Here is a 23,443-nt window from a genome sequence, read left to right on the forward strand (position 1 = left end):
TTGCATTCAAAACCTCATGCCACTATGGATGTTCATAATCATGAACATTTAGTTAAATTTACTTCACAAAAATATACCATAGACAGAACATAACAAGCAGACTTTCAGAAATTTACCCTGAATAAGCAACATTTTCAGAATAGGTGTATTTTGATCCAGCAAAATTGTCTGTCCTTTTGTAATAACAACTAAAGATCCTTCCTCTGGGGGAGATTTTCCTCCCCATGAGAAGTCGGAGGACCAAACATCAACATACAGGAAGTCAGAATCATCCTGCAACAAAACATGAGAGACTTTTAAATTGAGAGTTTTTATCAGAATTCTTCATTCAATTTCTCAAAATGAAGAAATCTAAACAAGTAAACATTTTCATTAGTGATAAAGTATAATCTACTTTAAACGTTATAGCTGCCTGTTGGTTTATTTCACAATAATAATAAAGTGAAAAATCAATTACCAATTACACAACAATCCAGAATAATTCAAAACCTGAAATCTTAAAATGTTACTAATAAGCAACAAAAACATGTGACTTTAAATTTAGTATAGTTACATCTCAGTTATTTTTTGGAGACATTAACAAAGTAAAAAGTCCATTACCAATTACTTCATCTCCCATAATGCTTTTCTATTTTTCCTCCCCCCCCATTTTCTATTGCTATTATTATTATACCCAACAGCACTTTTACCAGTCTGGCCATGCCAATGCTTCTGATGTTGACACACACTGGAGCCCACCCTGAAGAGGTGTGGGCATTTGTCATACAGATGATATATGTCTTGTTAGAATACTCAACATCACATTTGGCTTCGGCTATGGTGATGAGAACATCTTGCATATTTTCACTGTGAAGAAAAAAGGGGGAAAACAAAACACTGATTTTTTTTCTCAGATTTCTACGTCACGTTGTCAAACACTATTACTGATATGCCTTATTGCAAAAATAATAACCTTATTCTATGATCCATCAAAGGCAGACTGATATTTTTTCAGTCAGCACTAAGACTTCAAAATATTTGTTGAGAAAAAATAAACAAAGATTAAGAAGCCAGGAAATAAAACTGTACAAATTAGCAGGCATTCCAGTGTTGAAGGAAAACAGCCTAGGTTCAATTTATTGAGAGATTTTTTGTTACTCTCTAAACAGCTACTTTTGTAAGCGACTTTCAGGGATCCTTTTGTTTATGTGATATTCTCACCACATTCAAAGACTTTAGAATTTTTTTTTTTTAGAATTTAATATCCATGTAAAAATGCAAGTCCAAGGTCTTGAGAAATTATGTACTTGTGGAATTAAAATTGCCTCCTATGATTTAAATGATCTGGGGTTTTGAAGTCAGCCTTATCCACTTGAAGAATGATGACAGTGCAGTACATAAATTTGAGCCAAATAATGAATATGTTTAGGAAGAAGGAATCTGGCCAGTTACAATGAAATGGATGTGATGTATGAAGACATGTTTCATTGACCCAATGAAGCAGATCATGGTTGGTGATGAGATGGTGAGGGAAGCATAACAAGAATGTGATTTATTCTTGGGATCTGACTAGGATTTGGGGCAAGTTATTTAACCTCTCTAATTTTAGTCTCCTAACCATAAAATGGGATAAAAATATCCAAGAGGGTAAGGCAGGAAGTTTCCATGGGGTAAGAAGGTGCCTGACACAGAGTAAATCTTTGATAAATGTTAGCTATTAGTACTACGATGTGCCTCAAGCATGACTTTTGAGCAGATGAGTACACATCACATGACTATATTTAAGCACTGTTCTTGCACATGAGAAAGCCAGGAGTAATGGCGTGAGCCTGCATATATGCACTGATGTATGTGTGTGTGAAGACAGCACCTGAAGCCTGATCCCGTGATCGTAAGTCTGGTGCCCCCTGCTGTACTGCCTCTCTTGGGATATATTTCGGCGATGAGTGGAGTCAGGAACATAGTATATGTAAAAGGAGTCGTGGACTGTGACAAATCCTTCCCATTGACCACGCTCACTTCACAGGCTTGCTCAGGTCCTCTTCCTAGAAGAAGAGGATCAAACTGAGGACAGTTCTGCCGTTCAGGCCCTTATTCATTCCCCAAACCCCCAAACATTTTCCATAACATCTTCCTTTTCCTGAAATCACTTCCAATATACACAGGCTGTATGTCAAGTAATAAGGATCTCTAGCAATAGCCAAAAACATCACAAAGTTCATGCACGTGATCAAAGGGAAAAAACCCTTAGAACCTTCCTAGGAGCCTCTTACTGCAGACACTTCTGCAAACTTCCCTGCGTAGGGTTCCAGCCCCAGAGGATCCAACATTGCACATCAGAGCAGGGAAGGAGGAAGAAATGCTAAGGCACGCGCATGGATTGCGGCAAGGCGTGACAGCTGGAAGCAAGGTAAGAGACAGAAAAAACACAGACACCCAGTACAAAAGTGTCCAAAGAAGAAGCAGAGCTGGTGTTAAGACATCTCAAAAACCTTGACAAATCTTGACAGCACTGCTGCCTTTCTTTAAAAAATCAGCATATAAACTGATGTCCAAATGATAAATAAGCTCATTCACAAAAATGTTATATTTTCTTCAATATTCTTTGTTTAAGAAGCCAGAAAAGAGGGGTGCCTGGGTGGCTCAGTTGATTAAGCACCTGCCTTCAGATCTTGAGGTCCTGGGATCGATCCCGCAAGGGGTTCCCTGCTCACTGGGGAGCCTGCTTCTCCCTCCCCCTCTCCTCCTGCCCCCCACCCACCGCCCATGCTATCTCTCTCCCTCCAATGAATAAATGGAATCTTTTTTTAAAAAGTCAGAAAAGAAGTAAAAATGTTTAGAAAAGCTTCATCAAATTTTGTTTAAAAATGCATATAAACCATATCTTTTATTCACCTAGAGCATTCCTTTTGGTTCTTCTTAAATTTCATTAGGTAATTAAAATTTGTTGTATACTTAAAATGTCAGGTAGTTAAACTTCACAATAACCAAAGAATTAGGGTTAATAATATCTCCATTTAGGACTCTGGAAAACAAACTGAGGGTTCTAGAGGGGAGGGGGTGGGGGGATGGGTTAGCCTGGTGATGGGTATTAAAGAGGGCATGTTCTGCGTGGAGCACTGGGTGTTATATGCAAACAATGAATCATGGAACACTACATCAAAAACTAATGATGTAATGTATGGTGATTATCATAACAATAAAAAATAAAAAAAATAATATCTCCATTTAATAGGTGGACAAACTGAAACAGAGGAGTTTAGTTACTTAGCTGAGATGACATAGCAAGTGCAAAATGAAATTCAGGAGCTCCTGAGAGCCTGGGCTCTTTATCCACTAAATAATAAGAGTAATAGTAATAACAGCAAATCGCATATCCTATTTCAGATAGCATTCCATCCACTTTACATACATTAACTTATTAAATGTCACAATAATCCTATAAGGTAGGCAAAAGTTATCTCACTTCCCAGATGAGGAAACACTGAGGCACAGAGAGGTTGAATAACCTGTCCAAAGACACAGCTTGGGTCTGAATCTTGGCCATGCATTAGCAGGGTTTACACTCATGATCATTATACTAGCCTATCTTTAATGGAAACTAATTGTTCAATAGGAATTAAAAATGTGTTCTCCATTTGGCATGCTCCGTTTATGTAATAAACTGAAAAACTGCAATTTATTATAAACAATTCAACCTAGCCAAATGTTATGAATCTTGAAAAACACATAAACCCAGAAAACAGAGTTCTGAAGAAATTGTTAAAAACATAACATAACATTAAAAAAAAACTCTTCAGGCTTTAATAAATAAAATTTTTAATTTCTCTCTTTAATTTTTGATATATAGTGTAATAGAAAAATACCTATGGCTCCTTTTTTCAAGGGAAAACTTAAATAAAAACTTAAAAAAATAAAATAAAATCAAGGTAGTCATAAAGGTGATTCAATTTCCCCTCAAAACACAAAAACTTGGAAGAAGAAATTCAGACTCTGATTTCTTTAACATTAATAACTGCTCAAAGACTGCCATTCTTTTTCCTGACTACTCACCATCGTTACGTGGAATTTTACATAATAGTGTTGTGCGATCAGATTTAAGCCTGTCAACTGCACATTCTGAGCCACACACCAATACAGTTGAGGTCTGTGGATTAAACCCAGTGCCAGTCACAGTCATGGTCTGACCACCACCAAAGCTTCCTAGTGAAGACATACAAGAGGGAAAAACAGTTCATGAAAAGAAAACCTCCTCTATTTATTTTAAAACCTGAAATGGAAGTTACACTAAATGAAACAATTCTTAGAACTGAAGTTATATATTGTATTATACTGTATTATATTAATGCAACAAAACCTTTACTGAATAAGTGTTACATCCCATCATTTATTTAAACTACTTCTAGGAACTAAAACTTTATTTAAGAGAGATGTCAAAAGAATTTCAGAGTAGTCAAAAGATAAATGTAAAATTACTATTTTAATTAGGAGTACATTGCTTATACTTTCTTAAGGTTTTTAACCACTAAAATAATTTTCAAATAGAAAAAAATATTTATGTATTAATAATTACAGGTCAGTGATGTCTAAACATGATTTTATAAAAAATTTTCACATATAATCTGGACATTTTAAGTAGGATTAAACTTGAAGTTAATTATATAACACTAAGAGAAATATAGGCCATAAATGAATATTTAGAGATGATTAGCTGATACACATGCATGCATATTCAATGCATAAACAAAAATATTTTAAGTGTGTTATAGGGACTACAAATTTTAGCATTGTTTGAAGAATATTTTTTTTCTAAATAAGGTAAGTGTTTACTGAAACAATACAAAGTATCTGTAGGTTCCTGCACATTCATGACTACCTTGGCTTGGATGAATATTTTGAATAGTAAGTGGGTACTCAAATACAACTGCGGACAAAGCAAAGCCTTTTGTCTTATGATGCATCGTAACAGGAAAAGTGCCACCAACATGATCTCCAATTATGCACTGCAATATGCTATCATTGACCATGGTTACGTTACACGGAATGTTGTCTATCATCACCAAAATGTCCAAGATATCAATACCAAAATTAGATCCAGTGATTTGAATTTTGGTTCCTGGTGGACCTTTAAAAAAAAAAAAAAAGCAAAAAATATATCTAAATTCCAGTACTTATACATGCATTTAAAGATACACCTAATTACTCCCATAAACAAAATAATATCCAGTATTTCAAAGCTTATATATAAATTATATTTATATAAATAAAAATATAAATTTTATAAATATTATAAATATATAAATATTAACAAAACACAAAGGCTATACCATATGTTACAATCTACAGCATATTTACAATAACTTATCTCAACATTCATTCTTTCCCAGCCCTTCTATCCATTCCACTGCATTCTTATTCTACTGCTATTGTTAATGTTAGTTCAGGCTAGTGGAGAAGAGGAAACAAGGGAAGAGAGATGATTTCGAATCAGGAACTATGAATGTCTCAGCAGGAGTTGTGGGCTGGAGTATATTTTAGGGATGGGGCTTACTATTTTTTATTTTTGGTACTTCCCTGCTATTGGCAACTCTTTTGAGGATGGATTAGTTTTCTTAATTTAAATATTTTCAATATATAAGCTTGATAAATTATGATAGGTAAATAATTAGTTGTAAGATAGTATACACAGAAATAAGGAATTAATTTAAAGAATTATAAATGGAGGAGATTATGCTAAGTGAAATAAGTCAAGTAGAGAAAGTCAATCATCATATGGTTTCACTTATTTGTGGAACATAAGGACTACCATGGAGGACACTAGGAGAAGGAAGGGAAAAAGGAAGGGGGGGGATCAGAGGGAGAGACGAACCATGAGAGACTACGGACTCTGAGAAACAGAGGGTTCTAGAGGGGAGGAGGTTGGTGGGGTGGGTTAGCCCGGTGGTAGGTATTGAGGAGGGCATGTATTGCATGGAGCATTGGGTGTTATACGCAAACAGTGAATCATGGAACACTACATTGAAAACTAATGATGTACTGTATGCTGACTAACATAACATAACATTAAAAAAAAGAATTATAAATGAATGTTGATATTGATGCCTTGAATAAATGTACATAGAACAAAGTACTTCAATTCTTCTGTTCCCTTCCTTCCTCCTTTTGACAAAAATGTATTGAGGGCATTAAACACAAAGAATTTGTCATAGGTCATCCAAATGAATACCTACATACCTAAATAATAAGTGAATAGGTACAAATCAATGTAACTTGTTATACATACAGAGTCACCAAGTAGTAGGCTGATTTTAATTCAAGTAGCAATAGTAAAAAGAACCATATAACTGACCATAGTAAAGATCACTGATATTTAAATTGTCATTTTAAAGACCACAGATATTTATGAGACTTTCATGTTAGGAATAGTTTTAAGATATGAGCCAAAAAAATGTTTTTTAGGCCTTAAATTTTTAATTTTGTCTAGCATTTTCACCTTTCAAATGGAAGCGTTGTTCTAACTAAGTGTGATCTATTACTTTGTTTCCTTAGTAAATAAAACAGCTCAGTTCTCACTTGTCTGCAAGTCTTCTATCTTCAAATACATTGTTTGAAAGACACATTCAAAGAAAGAGATGGGACAGAAATGGTTCATGGAAATAAAAACATATGCCAATATCCAGTTCATCATTTGCAATGATTACAAATATATGGGGGAAACTATGGCATTACTATTATTCATGTTTGCCTCTTTTTTTAAGATTTTATTTATTTATTTGAGAGAGAGAGAGCATGAGAGAGAGCATGAGAGGGAACAGGGTCAGAGGGAGAAGCAGACTCCCTGCTGAGCAGGGAGCCCGATGCGGGACTCGATCCCGGGACTCCAGGATCATGACCTGAGCCGAAGGCAGTTGCTTAACCAACTGAGCCACCCAGGCACCCTCATGTTTGCCTCTTTTAAAATTTTCTAAATGAGAAAACTTGATGTACCAAAGAAAATTTCAATAGCAAACTTCTCAAAGGGAGAGAATACATCTTACCCAAACCTGACCACATTTTCTGGTAATATAAACTAAAAAAAGACTATTTTTAAAAGGCTAACATTTAATTAGTTCTTTATTAAAGTTGCCATTCGAAGTTACATTATACAAATGAATTTCTTTAACCTTAGGTACTTGCATGTATAAGGAAACTAATATTTAAAAAGCTTTGTCCAAAGTTGCATCACTGTGAAGTAGAAGAACCGAGATTTGAACCTAGGCATCAAGGTCATGTTTCATCATTACACTATAGTGGTCTCTCTAGAATTCATTATGTAGATGATAAGCATTCTAAGAGCTTAAAGATGTTCAAAACAGCATAGAATAATGACAAAAAATTAAGAAGACATCTTAATCTATTCTTAGCTTGGAAAAATGAGTTCTGTTAAATCATTAAGTAAATCTTATTTCATAATATTTTATTTCTATCCGAATGGGTCAATTACCTCCTTAAAAAGAACTCTGTTAATAAGTTAGTATCCAATTGTAGTTTCATGGAAATAAGATATACAGAAAAACTCTCAATGTTTAGTAACCTACTTCTGAATTTTACAGTTGTTTCCTATGCCATATCAACATTAATGACATAAATTATCAGTTTTAATTCATAGATATCCATCTATTTCTTCCTCATTTTGAGATTTAGGTCAAGTTAATGGGGATTTTGTTTCAAAATAGAAGTTGGAATTTGTTGGGTTTTTTTTAAGATTTTATTTATTTATTTGACAAAGAGAGAGAGACAGTGAGAGAGGGAACAGAAGCAGGGAGAATAGGAGAGGGAGAAGCAGGCTTCCTGCTGAGCAGGGAGCCTGATAACCTGATGCGGGGCTCAATCCCAGGACCCTGGGATCATGACCTGAGCCAAAGGCAGATGCCTAACAACTGAGCCACCCAGGCACCCCAGAAGTTGGAATTTGACTAAAAATTTTATCCCAAGATAAAATTATGCAAAAAATAATCACAAAATGGAAACTACACAGAAAAATCCCATGTATTTATTGGGTTAAGTGGATTGTCTAAAAACACATCTTAATAATCATTTATAAACATTATTCCAATTCTACACTAATAAATATTACTGATAATAACGTATCAAGACAACAAAAGGAAAGTACTGAAGTACCTGTATTTGGGACAAGTTCTCTGAGAAGTGGAGTATCTTCCAAGGCATACGTAAATGACAGAGTTGGATAGGCAACTGCATTAACAAAGATCTTCACACTGACCCTTCCAGCTGTTCCTGCTGGGGTGTAGCAGTGGACTTCACTGGAGTTGACAGAAATAATTTCACAAGGTTCATCCCCAACAGTGACTGTGGTGTTGCCTGGGAAGAAGCCGTTTCCCGTGGTCACCAATATAGTTCCACCAGCAATGCTTCCAGAAGCTGGTGTGACAGATGCTACCGCGGGGCTGCTAACAGTAAGGTTTCCCAGAGCCAAGCCTTTCCTTCCCACCACAACACTAAGAGAATGAAGTCCAGCTGGGAGAGGACTCACAAGAACAGTGATGTTATTTTCATTAACATCTACTGCTCTGAACTGTTGGTTTCCAATGAAAACAACAATGTCCTCCAAGGTAGTGTCAAAACCTTCTCCTTCAATAAGAACTTTTACAGGTCCTTCGATAGAGTATGGAAAGATTCTTGTTACAACAGCAGTGATGCTTTCTAAGTATGAAAAGCTGCAGTTCCCCTGACACTGGGCAGGCACTCCATGTATCAGAAGATCCACTTTCACAAGCTGTTGGGGAGCAGGAGATGTTTCACACTTGATGACTGTATAATTTACTGATAGAATTTTACAGGGAAAATTACCCATGAAGACTTCTACACCTGCAGAAGAAACTGCAAATCCAGAGCCTTTTATGGTCACTCTTGTCATTCCCGTAGTTGATCCTGCATTTGGCAACACCATGTCTATGCTTGGCAAAAGTACAAATCGCCTGTCAAATTCGTTGGACAGCATATTGATAGCCATGCCCAGGTTGTAGACAGTTAACATGACAATTTCCCTGATGCCAACATCCATTGAGTTTTGAGGGTCAATATGACATATAATCGAACTGTCACTACTTTCTTCTACAATACAGGGGTAGCTGCCAATTGTAACCTGAATGTAAAAGGAATATGGAAACAAGTCAATACATTACTCTAGTGTGAACTTAAATTTTATATTAACAACAACAAAATTTTAAAAAATTTAATCTTGTGCGAACTTTTTTATTCATAAAAATAATTTTGGGAGCTGATTAAGACGTCTCTTGGATTAATCTTAAAACTAAATTATGACCACACATGAATGTTCATAGCTACATTATTCATAACAGTCAAAAAGATGAAAATAATCTAAATGCCCATGACTGGTAAATGGATGAATACGTTGTGTATATTATATAATGGAATATTATTTAGCCATAAAAAGAAATTAAGTACAGAAGGGAGGGGGGTGGGGGGGATGGGGTAACCAGGTGATGGGTATTAAGAAGGGCACGTGTTGTGATGAGCACTGGGTGTTATATGCAACTAATGAATTGTTGAACACTACATCAAAAACTAATGATGTACTATATATTGGCTAACTGAACATAATAATAATAATAATAAATACTTAGGCATTATGCGAAATTATTCTTCATTATTTCAGGAGCTGTTGAATGCATCAAAAAAAAAGAAACGAAGTACTGATAAACATGGAACAACATGGTTGAACCTTGAAAACATTATGTTTTGTGAATAAAGCTGGTCACAAATGACCATGTATATTATTCTATTTATAAGAAAGGTCCAGAATAGGCAAATCCATAAAGACAGAAAGTAAATTAGTGGTTATTTAGGGCTGGGAGGGTTTAAGAGATTGATGGTAATATCTAAGGGTGAAGGGTTCCTTTCTGGGGTAATAAAAATGTTCTAAAATTGAATGTGGTGATGGATACACAACTCTGAATATACTAAAGGCTACTGAACTATGCACCTTAAATGGGTGAATCATATGGTATATTAATTATATTGTAACAAAGCTGTTAGAAACTAAATTATGAGGTTGTGGATGAAACATTTTCCTTTTATTGAGTATACGGGAGATCTTTATATTCTTACCTTATTAGCACATGTGAGATTACTGAAGCCATGTCCAGTAATTGTTATCAATTCATTTCGTGTTCCAGCAGATGGACTAATGTTGTTTATAGATGGTGAAAAACAGCTTGAAAGCTCAAAGACCAATCCATCTGAATTTTTAACCCTGGTATTGTTGGGGCCACACGAGGGTTCTGTTGCTAGGCAGCCTGCCACAGAGCTCCCCAAGTGCAAATTCACAGGTCCTTTAGGCAAAAGAAACTGCCTATAAGTCACGGATAATATTCTAAAACAAGAACTGTTTTCAGATTGCATTACTCTTTATTTTAATGGTGGTGGTTTATATCCTGTTAAAAATTGTTTTGGGTTTTGTTTTAATGACAAGAGGGGCTCAGGCAGTACAAAGTTAAAATAAAGACCTGGACAAAGGTGGTGTAGTAAAGAGAGAAGAGTGAATATAAAAATTAATTTATTTTTCAATTTGTCTAAGGCTAGGTCCTATGATGAAAACAAAACAATAACATCATCTCTCATTTTGATATATTTTGGGGGGCATACAGAGTGTCAAAATTTCTTCATGCTACATCTCATTTGAGGCACAGAAGGATTCTGGGAGAATGGCAGGACAACATTAACACGGGCCTCATTTTATAGAATAGATTCCAGCCTCAGAACTGTTCAGATCTATCCAAGGTCATGTAGCTGGTCAGAGACAGAAGCAGGGTTATACCCAGTCATCTGCTTCCTACTCCAAAAGGGTCACATGCACCCTAGGTCACTGGAGTAAACAGTAAAGATGGTTTCCATCTCTAACCCTCTTACCCTGAGCATATGTGGCTTCGGTGCTACCCACAAACAGGTGCAGGGGAATGTGCCTGGTTTCAGCTGGTAAAACATTAATGACTCCTTGGAGAAAAATGGAGCAAGCCTCATCAACATACCCGCTGCTGTAATAATGGATTCCAGGTGAAGTAAATTGGTAAGAAAATGAACCTGCCATAAAATAAGATTATACGTAATAAACAAGTAATTAATGCATCCTCCAAAAGAAATTTCAAATGATCATTCATACACACATGCAGATGACAGGATTCTTACTTTTTATGCATGTGATATTTCAACAGGAAGTAGTAAAGAAAGGACTCACTGGCTATACAAGAACTATCTTCTATAATGAAATTACATTCCAGGAAGACAAGATCCGGCATTAATTTTTCTAGAAAATCATGTCCAGTCTGGCATAATTTACCACATTTTAAAGAAAACTTCACCATTCAGTGCAAAACAAACAATACTTTGTATTCATGAGAAAAAGTTCAAACTGCTATATGTATAGAACAGAACATACAGTTTAAAAGGCACACTTTCACTGAGTTGTCTTAAGAGAAATACTCATTTGCTGATTCCAATCAACTGAAGTTTGTTACTTGCTACCAAGTTGGTATGATTAAAACACATACTCCAATTTTCTTTGTATTTTGCTTATTTTGATATTTTTTGAATTGATTATTCCAGAATAAAGATATTTCTGAATCAGAACTCATCTCTGATATATAAAATACCTTGCTTACATTCATTTATAATATTTTTATAAATGTGCAACATTTTTACTACAGCAATAAAATGCCAACTATTTACACATATAATTTATGCAAAAGTATTTTAAATCTATACATCTTTTTATTATATCTAGGAAAGAGAAGCATGACACAAAATGCAACAAAGTCTAAGCATACCTGATGCAGATTTTTCTCTTCCATTCGTAAATCCTTTGCCATCATAAATTACACTTCCAGGACTGGATACAGAGAAAACCCTGTATCCCATTCCCCTAAGAAATGGATGTGCTTGCCAATGCCATGTCACTGTGTCTCCCACAGATATATTTAAGACTGATGGTGACCAGGCATAACCTAATCCATGTACTGGAAGCAAGAATTGAGACACATTTTTTTTTAAAAAGGAAAAGTAATAAAAATTCTTAATAATTATCTTTGAAGTATTACATTTTTAAATTTTTATGTGCATAATGAGAAGATAATGAGAAGTGAGGGATAAAAATAAACCGCACACTTCCAAAACTGATAATCAAGAGACAATTTGAAAAAAAAATCAGAAAGTCAATAAACAAGTTGTTCAGAAATATCCCACGGAATATTTTTCAAAGCTGTGTTCAATTCTTTAAACATAAGAATTTTCTCAGGCATAAAGGCATGCCAAAGTCTATATAATTTCAATTTGAATATTTATTTAGAAACCCATGGCCAATAACAAACTACCATAACTCGGGAGGTTCTGTACTGAAGTAAAACCTAATGGCAATTCCTCAGCTTGCAAATTGCAGTCTAGGCTTGTAAACTCAAGTCTACCACTGATTCATTCTATATGTGCCCCCCTAGGTCAGGGGATAAATTAGAGACAAACTATTGATGAATTATAGAAAGAAATAGCAATATTTTTCCTCTGAATACTTTGAAGTATTAAATAAATAAAAATCAGATCAACTTCAGGGTAGAGAGCTTTCATTATTTACAACATATAAATGTTGGCTGATACCTGAATCTTCTCCAATATTGGTAATCCTGAATGTATTCCCTGTTGAATGAAGAATACATTTTATGACATTTTCTGATGATGAAATCACATCACAAGGGAAGGACCCTAGAAAGAAAAGAAAAAAGATGGGGGAAAAAAACATTTTCTCAAATATTTTTTGTAAAACATAGAGATGAAGTATAATTAGTAAACAATTAAGGCCCTGCAAAAGCTCCACATTTAGTAAAATCTCTGATACTTTTCTGAGAGTTATCATGTTTGAGTATTGATTAATTTTAGAACAGAGGCTTTCACTTTTTAAAGTGTTTTATACATATTAAATATAAAATATTTATTGAAATCAAAAGCAATTATTCAATTCCTCTTTACCACCTTAACCAAACACACTTAGCCTTTTATATGTTAATAGCAAAATAAAGTTTCCATGATTGAGAGTACTGTGTAATAACTCAGCACCTAAAAGCACATCTTCTAATTTATTTTTTATTTTTTTAAAATATTTTATTTATTTATTTTTCTGAGAGAGAGAGTGAGCATGAGCAGGGTGGGTGGGGGCGGGGGCAGAGGGAGCAGCAGACTTCCCGCTGAGCAGGGATCTGATTTGGGACTCAATCCCAGGACCCTGGATCATGACCTGAGCCAAAGGCAGATGCTTAACCAACTTAGGCGCCCTAAGCACATCTTTTAAAGTAAAAAAAATGATAACACCCTTTTGTGAGGGTGCTCTTACCTAAGAGCACGGTATTCTCAGGTGGTATTGTGCTGAACCCCAAACCCATTATAGTGATTTCAGTTCCACCATATAAAGAGCCCCTCTGTGGAAACATGGCAGTCACTTCCAAAATATACTGTATAGAAGCATTCAATTTGTCTCTGCAAAAGAAAAATTAATAGATGTTTCGAGGAGTTTTCCATGAGATCCTATTGCTAAACTCTTGTTAAGATATGAGTCATTTAGGAAGAGGAAGTAGTTGAATATTTAATTAGAGATTACTTTTTCAAACTAAATAATCTGATAACATCATGACCTTAATTTGGCTGGATGGTCTGTGTGTGTGCGTGTATAATAATAACATACATAGTATATGTAGTAATGTACTATATAAAATAATAATATATAATAATAGTTTTTCCCTAACAAGGAAAATTCAATTTCTGAAAATTCCATGGCAAGAATAATTTGAGATGGGGAATCTTAAAATAAGATGAGAAAGATATGGTTATGAGAACTGAGGTCACAAGAAATACATGATGTCCTTTAAAATATTTTATATATTCATTAGAGTAAAACATAAAGGCTGTATTATCTATAAGAGAATAGAGATGAAATTCCATACATTTTATATAAGAAATAAAAGTTTTGTGCAACTAATTTGAATTTATTATTCTATGTATGTTGGACACCTGTCATGATCTGCCTTCCCAGTATTTCAATGAGAGAGTTTTAAACTTATTTTGCTTTGTTACAGACAATGTGTCTGCTAGGAGATCATCGAAATGTACAGTGATTTTATGACCTGATATTTAGAGGAGACTCCTACATCCCAGCTCTCACCATGAGGAAAATGAGTCTTTGTGTTAACTTTTAGTTCACTTCCTCAGCATAACTGAATTCATATTTCTTGAACTGTCACTGAAATAACCAGTTTTGTAGGCTGTCAATTCTGCTCATTATCTCCCTCAGGCCAAAGCACAAACCAGCAGCTCTTCTGGAAGCTATGTGAACTCTGTCCTGTGAATCGAACAGGGGATGTAGTTCTGGGGTTCATATTTACTGTTGCTCATCTTCCTTCACCTCAAAATTCTGCTGCAATAATCTCTCCTATTCTGACATCAGGTGTACCTGCCTTTTTTTTTTAATCCCTCTATTTCAGTTTCCTCTTTTTCTAAGTATTCTAAACGAGTACTTTTCTTATGCCAGAACTAAAATTTTACTAAAATTTTAACAAACAGCTTCCGGGAAGGAAATACTGAACAGTTACCTAAGGGAAATAGCTGGAGAAAGATTCTGTCCTCCTCTCCTTTATGGGCAGCTCCTACCCATTTCTTGGCTTAATTGTCACCTTTTAGGGAACGCTTTCCTGTCCCTCAGGAAAAGTTAGTGCTCTCTACATATGCTCTTACAGACCTGCTACCTCTTACTCATAGCCTTTTTTCACACTTATAATTAAGTTACTGATGTAATCTTCTGTTTGAAATCTGCCTCCCCGACAAAACTGTGGGCACTACTAATAGTGGAGGACATGTCCCTCTTATTCTCCACAGTGAATCCAGCACTGAGCAAGTGCCTGCCCCTTACTAACTGCTTGATAAGTATTTCCAGAATGAATGAAAAGCATGTGATATATACACAAACCTAGTTCCACAGAAAAATCTTACAACCTAACCTGAATGGTATTGGCCTCAAAACTAAGCACAGATTGCACTGTATGAGATATTCTCAAAACACTTTGCAAAAGGAGATGTAGACAGGTGAAAAAAAGCAACTGAAATATTACAAAGTTAATGGTTATTTCTTTTCTGATCCCCAAACCATTGGCCCCATGTATTCCACAACTCCTCAAGTCTATGGTCATTACTATACCTTGTTGATGCAAAGCCCCAGTTTCTGACTTCTACATAGATATCATGCTTTCCAGGAGACAACTTGGGCAAAAGACATCTAATATCTGTGAAGTTCCACTGAAAAATCTGACAGGGTTTTCCTCCAACATATACCTCCACGTTTTGTGCGATTTCATTTCCAAAGTTATAACCCTTAATTGTTAAATTAACTTCTCCTATTATTTTAAAAGAGAATAAAACTTTTACAAGCAGATTCAACTTATTATATGGCATAAAATTTGCATATTAAATAAACCAACTCATTTCTTAGCTTTTGTTGGATTTAGGAAATCCTAATGCTTGCAGAGCCAAAAGAGAAATCAGTGAAAGAATTGATAGCTGCCATGTAGAGATAAAATTCATTTTTAATTGTTTCATAGGAAAAAAAAGATGGCAAAGTGCTTTCTAAAAAACTTAACATTTTTCTCCTTATCACACATGTTCAAAGTGAAATAATAAATAGACTAATGTATGCTTAAAAAAAAAACTTGTGGCTGGTTTTGCTTTAAGAAACAACTGCAGAAGAAACTATGCTTCAAAAACCTTTCCACAAATAGTTCACATTTATCTCTGTGATGTATATATATGTATACATATATGTATATATGTATATGTATGTATATACATGTATATATACGTATATATGTATATATGTATACATATGTATATGTATATGTGATGTATATCTTACATATACATGTTTATCTTACGTATATATAACTTACATATATATATGTCAAACGACTGATCTTTTTAAGATTTTATTTATTTATTTGAGAGAGAGAATGAGATAGAGAGAGAGCATGAGAGGGGGGAGGGTCCGAGGGAGAAGCAGACTCCCTGCTGAGCAGGGAGTCCGATGCAGGACTTGATCCCGGGACTCCAGAAATCATGACCTGAGCCGAAGGCAGTCACTTAACCAACTGAGCCACTCAGGCGCCCTGTCAAACGACTGATCTTACTGAAATTTTTCTTACCTTGTATTGTTCGTACTTTTGGACTAAAATCAGTTATAACTGGAGTCTGTAAACAATTATAACTATAAGCATCCTTTGCTGTGGCTTGAAATCCATTGGTAATAACTGAAATATCAACTGTACCCTCAATTCTCTGAAATAAGAAGAAAAAAATAAAACAATTAGAAAATATTAAATGTTGAGATGAGGAAATCCAATGGCTAAAAACATATAGGATTATTCAAAATAAACTGCTGAAGATGTTTGGTTTCAAAGTCATGAATCAGAATCGTTTTTCAGATATTTAGAAAGTTGTGGTATCCAATGTAGGCTACACGTTTTAATTTTTTAGATAGTAGTTTTGAGGGTGTTTATGGCCAATTTAAATGCATATTAATTACTGGACTCCTAAGGACTCTGCAATATAGTTAAGATGCTCTGGACAAGTGACTCTTATTTTTTAAAAATTTTTAAAAGATTTTATTTATTTATTTGAGAGAGAGCAGGAGCAGGGGGACGGGCAGAGGGAGAGGGAGAAGCAGGCTTCCCACTGAGCAGGGAGCCCCAAGCAGGGGGCTCAATCCCAGGACCCTGGGATCATGACCTGAGCTGAAGGCAGACACTTAACCAACTGAGCCACCCAGATGCCCGACCCTGGATAAGTGACTCTTTTAAATTGATAAAGCAAAGGTGCTAAAAGTTTTGACATTTTGTTCTTAAAACACACTCAAATGTAATTTTTTATTCCTCTTCCCTGACAAATCACATTATTATATCTTTTTGCTGACCTAGTTTCAGAATTGGAGACTAAGACACTTGAAACCCTAAGAAAAATGTTTGGCGCTTTCGCTGATAGAATATCTATACACTTCCCAATTAGGAAAAAATGCTTTTCCAGAATGTAGTATTTGCTTAATGTGCACTCAGCACTTAAGTGAATGACATAATTTAAACAAAGTTTTTGTTTACCATATTCTCCAGATTTTCATCATCATTTGGTCCAATACATGTTCAAATTAACTTTTCCTACAGATTTCAACTACATAATACCCACACTGAGTCTGCTCAAATTTTTTAATGTTACTTACTGGATTCAGCATCCTTTTGCATATAATAAGCAAACAAAAGTCTTGGTTTAAATTTAGACACTATTTTTTAAGATAAAGAACAATAATTGGTGCTAAGATACAATATTGCATGAGGAATTTCACATGGGTTTTTTTTGTATTTGCTTTATTTATTTATTGTCAACAAACTGAAAGTTTAACACATTTAAGACATATATTCTTTTTTTATAAATAAAAAATGTCTAGATTTGCTTCTCTGAATTTTTTTTAGACTGTTAGTACTGAATGTTTTCATCCTTGCATTTACCTGGTCAACTCTCATTCATCCTTCAAGTTCTGATAGGCCATCAATTTTTCTGTGAAACTCTTTCTCAGCCTTTCCTCACTATATTTTATTTTTACTTTGTATCTATTTCTATTATTTCAAGTGGAACACACTGTTTAACACTGATTTATGTGTCTGTCTTTCTTAATGGTAGGTATCTAGAATGTGGATATAATGCTTCATATTTGGATCTTAGCAGAGAGATGTTGGAGAAATAATTGTACAGAACAACACTGTAATGCCACAGTTCCTAGGTAAAAATGTCACTTGTTTAACCTACTGAGATGTTCATAAGTTTTTAGGAAAAAAAAATGACTGAAATCAGATGCCTTACTTTTGGTGTTCTGCAGGTTATCTTATTCAAATCCCCTTCAATCACATTGCAGGTTTCATTTCCAACTAATACCTTTGAATTTTCATTAAAGCCAAATCCAGATACACTCAGAAGAGTACCACCTTCAAAGTGAATAATAACAATAACAATAATAGATCGACAATAACGAAAGGAAACTTTGGCGAGAATCTAACTCATCATTCAAGAGTTAGGCTGGCAAAGAGATGGGCTGGCAAATAATCAAGGACCAGATCTGAGATGCATATAATCACCACCCCATCTGGGAACCAGAGCTCTGAAGTCTGGAACCATAAAGCCACTGGGCTAAGTGATTTCATGAAATAACAGATTTGGAACCACCCTTTGCTTTGGGGCATCACTAGCAGCAACTGCTATTTTCCATATAGTCCTCTTCATCCTAAAGAAAAATTATGCTGTTTCTATATGCTCAACCATTCTGTGGGTGGGAATGAAAGTGAATGAAGACTCTTCCCAAATCTCAAATTTTACTATCTCTAAGTAAAAGGAACTAAGAAAAAATCCCAACAAAACAAAAATAAAATAAAGTAAAATAAAAACACAAAACACACCAAAAAGATCAAGACCAAAGCAAAAATCCAAAACCGAGCATGGTCAAACCAAGGCAAAGGAAATGAAGCAAGACGGGAAAAATGTGTTATTTTCTCTCCATCCTCTGCGTCAGCCTTCCTTTCTCTGATTTGTTCCTGGAACTTTTTCTGGGTCAAGTAGCTCCACTGAGACCGTGGTTACAAATGGAGCAGCTTGTAAGCAGAATAATAACTAATAAATCTTATCTTGACATAATTGATGAGCTTGTTATAGAAACATGTAATAATTGATGATATTAATTCAATAACTTAAGATATAAGTATAAGCAGTCGCCCTCACTTGTGCATCATAAGAAACAAAAGAATTAGTCAGCCATTTAATCACTGTGCCTTCCAAAAGGGGAGTCTCCTTTGTTCTCTCTGAGGGAGCTTGGGGTTCTTCTCCCTCCACCTGTTCTAGAAACAGTACAATGAGATGACAGAAATGGATGCAATTTTCTTTGTTTAGAAGAATTAACTATTACCTGCCAGGCTGCCAGAAGCAGGCCAGATGTGTGAGATCCGATTTTGATATGTGAAATGGGATGTCTGACCCTCTACATTCCGTGCTAGTCCAACATCAGCTATGGACACAGCAACTGGGAAATGGCCAGAACTTCCATTCAGAATCTGGCACTTGATCTCATTTTCTGGTGATTAAAAAAGAAAAGCATGACAAATTAAATATGTTTGTAAGATAAAATTACTGAAATTTTATATTTGTAAATATAAACATTGGCCTTCATTTTTATACCCCAAGAAATATATCTAAGGAATACGTCCCTTAATGGGATGAAAGTCTTTACAAGCTACCTGATGTTATGAATCAGACACTGTTAGAAAAAAGCTAGGTGAAAAAATAATAAAAGCAAAGTGAATGATTTGCTCCTGACTTCTACTGTGGCCAAAAAAAAAAAAAAAAAAGGTTATTGTAATAATAATTTAAAAGTCCTAATCTGTAAAATCATTTATATCAATAATTCTAAAAATGTTGGTTCAATACATGATTTATGTCCAAAATTAAGTAAAATATCAGGTTTCATCAAGAAAGGTGATCAAAACCTAAATGAAAACCTACCCTTCACACTTTATTTAGAACAGTATATGTACATTTATATTACAGGTGCATTATTGACTTAGATCTCAAGAATGCACAGAGTATCTAAATTAAAAACAACTTAACTATATGGAAGGTGAATTTGCTTATGTAATTCCAACCTATTAAAGTTAAAGAAAATACCTAGTATTATGAAAGATAATTTTTAGGGAAATAAATAATCATGGTTTTCACTTTTTCAAGAGTAGAAAATGTGAATAATCTTGAAATTCTGTGTTAATGGATAGAGATTTTGTTGGACTAGAAGTCAGGGAAGATGGCCATGTCCTTTTTCTGCATTACTAATGTGACATTGTCAAAGCATGGGCAGAAAGGACCATGGAATACCAGAGTGGCAGCTTATATATTTTTGTGTCCCAGAAACATACCAAAGAAAGAAAGCTTTTATATTATTACTTCATGAGGGAAAAGGAACAAAAATTAACTGTTATGGGATAAAGACACTGTACAGTACTGAAAGAATTAGTTTGTGGTCATAAGCAAAGATTAAAAAGATAGTGCATTTATCCAGAGAAGTTTGCCAATTTCATGCCCCCATAGCGTACTCTATAGGAGGAGTATTATTCTAATACTGCTCTTTGAGTCTACTTTCTCTTAGAGAAAAACAATTAACTGTAATAGTAATAATTTTACAAAGAACCTACCAACCACAGAAAGAAGAGAGCAATCCATTGGTCCAACTGAGACCGATACAGCTGAATTGGGAGAAAATCCAGAGCCTAATATGGTTAGAATTGTGCTTTCTTCATAGGACCCTGAAAATGATGATTTTAAACAACAACATTAAAATGAAAAAAACCACAGAATCTGTTTTATAAAATCAAATGCTTTGCAGAGAAAAATAAACCTGTCTTCTAAAGGCTATAAGCAATAAGCCTATAAGCAAGCAGGGAAAAAAGACAATTTCCCAATAGTAAATTTTTTCCATTGAATTGCTTTACATTGTTTCATGTTTTAAATCTATGTTGATAGGGATTAGCAGAAGAATCATCTGACTGAAGTATAGAATGACATAAGGAAAGGAAAATTACTGTTATGACAAACAAATTAAACAGTCACCTCTATATGGTAACTTTTACTATGACAGAAGTGCTAGTACAAATTCAAGAAAAAAGGATGAACTGCATGCACAATATGTGTTGTGGGCATTTTCCACTTGTGATAAAATAAGATTCCTCTATCTAGGGTGACACACATCCTAAAGTGCCAGAAATATTACCAGGGTACACCCACTGTCTCTGCACCTTATATTTAATGTTTTTCCATTCACTCTGGTGTCCAAATTTAATTGATCAATGATATGGTCACCCTACCTATATGACATCACATACAACATGGATTCCACATGGATTTAAATAGTTAAGAATGAAAAATGCGAAACTCTAGAATTTTAGAAGAAAACATAATCAATTAACTTTAATGTAGAGATGGGTTTCTTAAATAAGATTAAAAAGCCATGGTTAACCATAAAGGAAAAGATAAATAAATTGGAATAAATCAGTGATTGAAATGGCTCCATAAGCAAGATACTAAAACAAACTGCAGGTGACATAACTGGGAGAAGACATGTGCAAAGTATTGGTAAACATAATATATAATACACAGCTATAAGTCAATAGAAAAAAGACAATCTGATAAATGAATAAAGGATGTTAACAAGCAATTTGCAGAAGAAATAACCCAAATGTCCAAGAAACATATGAGAAGATGCTCACATGCATTACTCCTCAGGGAATAGACAAATTAAGGTGATGATGAGATAACCCCTTTCACCCAACAAATTGACCAAACTTGGGAAGCTGATGATACCAAGTATTGACAAGGATGTGTGGAATATGGCATTCTCATGCCTGCGACAAGTACGGGCACTCTGGAGAGCAATTTGGTTATCTAATAAACTGAATACACATAAACTTGTTTATTATCCAGCAAGTCTGTCTCTGGGCATATACCCTAAAAAAGCTCTAGCATGTATGCAATAGGAGATTTGTGCAGCAAAGTTCAATACAGTTATGTGTAAAAGCAAAAAACTGTAAACAATCTAAATGTCCATCAATAGAGACAAAAATAAATCGGTATATTCATGAAGTATTTTAAAATGATGAATTGGACATGCATAAAACCATATAAATATTTCTCAAGATGAATGCTGAATGACAAAAATCAGATGCAAATGATATTTACAGTGTAATAGCTCTGATATTTACATTTCAACATCTCTTTCATAAGCTTAAAAAAACTGACTTAAAATTACCATATATGCATGTTATATACAAAAGGTATTAAAAATGGCATGGAAGAATACACACAAAATTAATTACTGTGACTGCCTCTAGGGAGATTTGTAGGGACTAGAACCAGAGACTATGCCTAGAGAGGACTTTAGCTATTCCTATAAAATTTCCTTTCTTAAACTGATGATTGGAAGTATATATGACAAAATGCTAACAGTGCTAATTTTCAATGAAGAGAATATAGGTGTTTTTTACAGCATATTTATACTTTATTTTTAAATTTATCAAAACAGGGCAAAAGGCAATTCAGATTATTAATTATTTTGAATTAAGAAACAATTTTTTTCAGGAAATGCATATAAAAATGGAAATTCATACTTAATGAATTTAAGTACTTAATTCTTTACTTAATTAAATTTTTTTAATTTAATTTAAGTTTTACTTAATTACTTAATTAAAAAAGTAATTCATTACTTAATAAATTCATTACTTAATGAATTAATGAATGAAAAATACAAGGATAGATGTAAAAATATAAACACCAAAGGACCACAACCAAATGAAAGTTAATCAAATTCTTATCCTTGATGGTTTTAACCCCCTGTGACATGAATTGTCCCAAAGTAATATCATTACTATAAAAAAAGTCTGAAGACCATACTCTTTCGACACAAAGATGTGCTGTTTTTAAAATTTCCCTTTTTTTCCTGATACATAATTAGCAGATGAATTTTCCTACTAGCCACCAGGATTAAATCTGAGATGGTGGCGCCTGAGCTTATCTTTCTGACTGAAACAAAAGGCCACTCCTAACAATCCTTAGTCCTGCTGTTTACTTCAGTACTTGGGAGTTCAGACACAAAGCATAATCACGTTTTTTTTAAAGTAATAATGTATTATGAAGATATGATACCATGTGTCGCCCAAGACTGAGATCTTGGCAATATTTTTTCTCTCCAATTTTCAGGTCTAGGACCTACTTATTTTCTTTTACTAAACAGCAGCTGTCTCATGACCAGCATTGTAGTACTAAATCTCCTAGAAGTGGTCTCATATGATGAAAGATTCCTGTTAATACCCCAGCAAGCAGAATTTCATGAAAATGCCTCATCAGAGTGAAATTTTAGAGACTGACTCTAACGTGGTGAAACTGGAGAAGTAGAAGACTGGGGAGTCCAACTTCAAATATGATTTTTTTTTCAAAAATAAGTAATAAATGCTCTGTTCACAGCTTTCTGATCTGATCGATTTTTTTTTAACTAAGCAGAAATGTTTGCTTGCCTGAGTTGGTGAAACTAGTATATTAAAAAATCATTATTAGTATACAGTTTTGTTAGTTGTCCTCCACCCTCTACTCCCAAGTTAAAAAGCAGATTACCTTGAGACGGGTTTATGGCCCAGACTAATGGAGTGGCTATGGGATCCCATGTAAACCCACAGTCACCCGAACATTTAGCTGGAATTCCATTGACATAGACTTCAACCTTCAAATAAAGAGAAGAGGGGTAGCATGGCTAAGGAGAATATGCATAGGATTTAAACAAATGATGGAA

At 34.5% G+C, this 23,443-nt stretch overlaps 1 protein-coding gene across 1 annotated transcript in view; it reads right to left on the bottom strand.

Moving 5' to 3' along the window:
• The window catches only part of PKHD1L1 (PKHD1 like 1), a 153,672-nt gene that overhangs the window by 78,885 nt on the left and 51,344 nt on the right, over nucleotides 1-23,443 (bottom strand). Inside the window, 17 exon segments of the mRNA XM_088023100.1 lie at nucleotides 117-273; nucleotides 690-846; nucleotides 1,850-2,024; nucleotides 4,033-4,182; nucleotides 4,856-5,104; nucleotides 8,140-9,124; nucleotides 10,111-10,350; nucleotides 10,904-11,082; nucleotides 11,826-12,014; nucleotides 12,646-12,750; nucleotides 13,376-13,518; nucleotides 15,230-15,425; nucleotides 16,227-16,359; nucleotides 17,932-18,053; nucleotides 19,025-19,189; nucleotides 20,301-20,411; nucleotides 23,269-23,374. Of these exon segments, the coding sequence (XP_087879226.1) occupies nucleotides 117-273; nucleotides 690-846; nucleotides 1,850-2,024; nucleotides 4,033-4,182; nucleotides 4,856-5,104; nucleotides 8,140-9,124; nucleotides 10,111-10,350; nucleotides 10,904-11,082; nucleotides 11,826-12,014; nucleotides 12,646-12,750; nucleotides 13,376-13,518; nucleotides 15,230-15,425; nucleotides 16,227-16,359; nucleotides 17,932-18,053; nucleotides 19,025-19,189; nucleotides 20,301-20,411; nucleotides 23,269-23,374 (3,562 nt within the window).

The sequence above is a fragment of the Eumetopias jubatus genome, unplaced genomic scaffold (assembly GCF_037043125.1).
Source record: "Eumetopias jubatus isolate StellerSeaLion01/CBP00866 unplaced genomic scaffold, mEumJub1_p1.0 scaffold_4, whole genome shotgun sequence".
In the NCBI taxonomy this organism is placed as follows: Eukaryota; Metazoa; Chordata; class Mammalia; order Carnivora; family Otariidae; genus Eumetopias; species Eumetopias jubatus.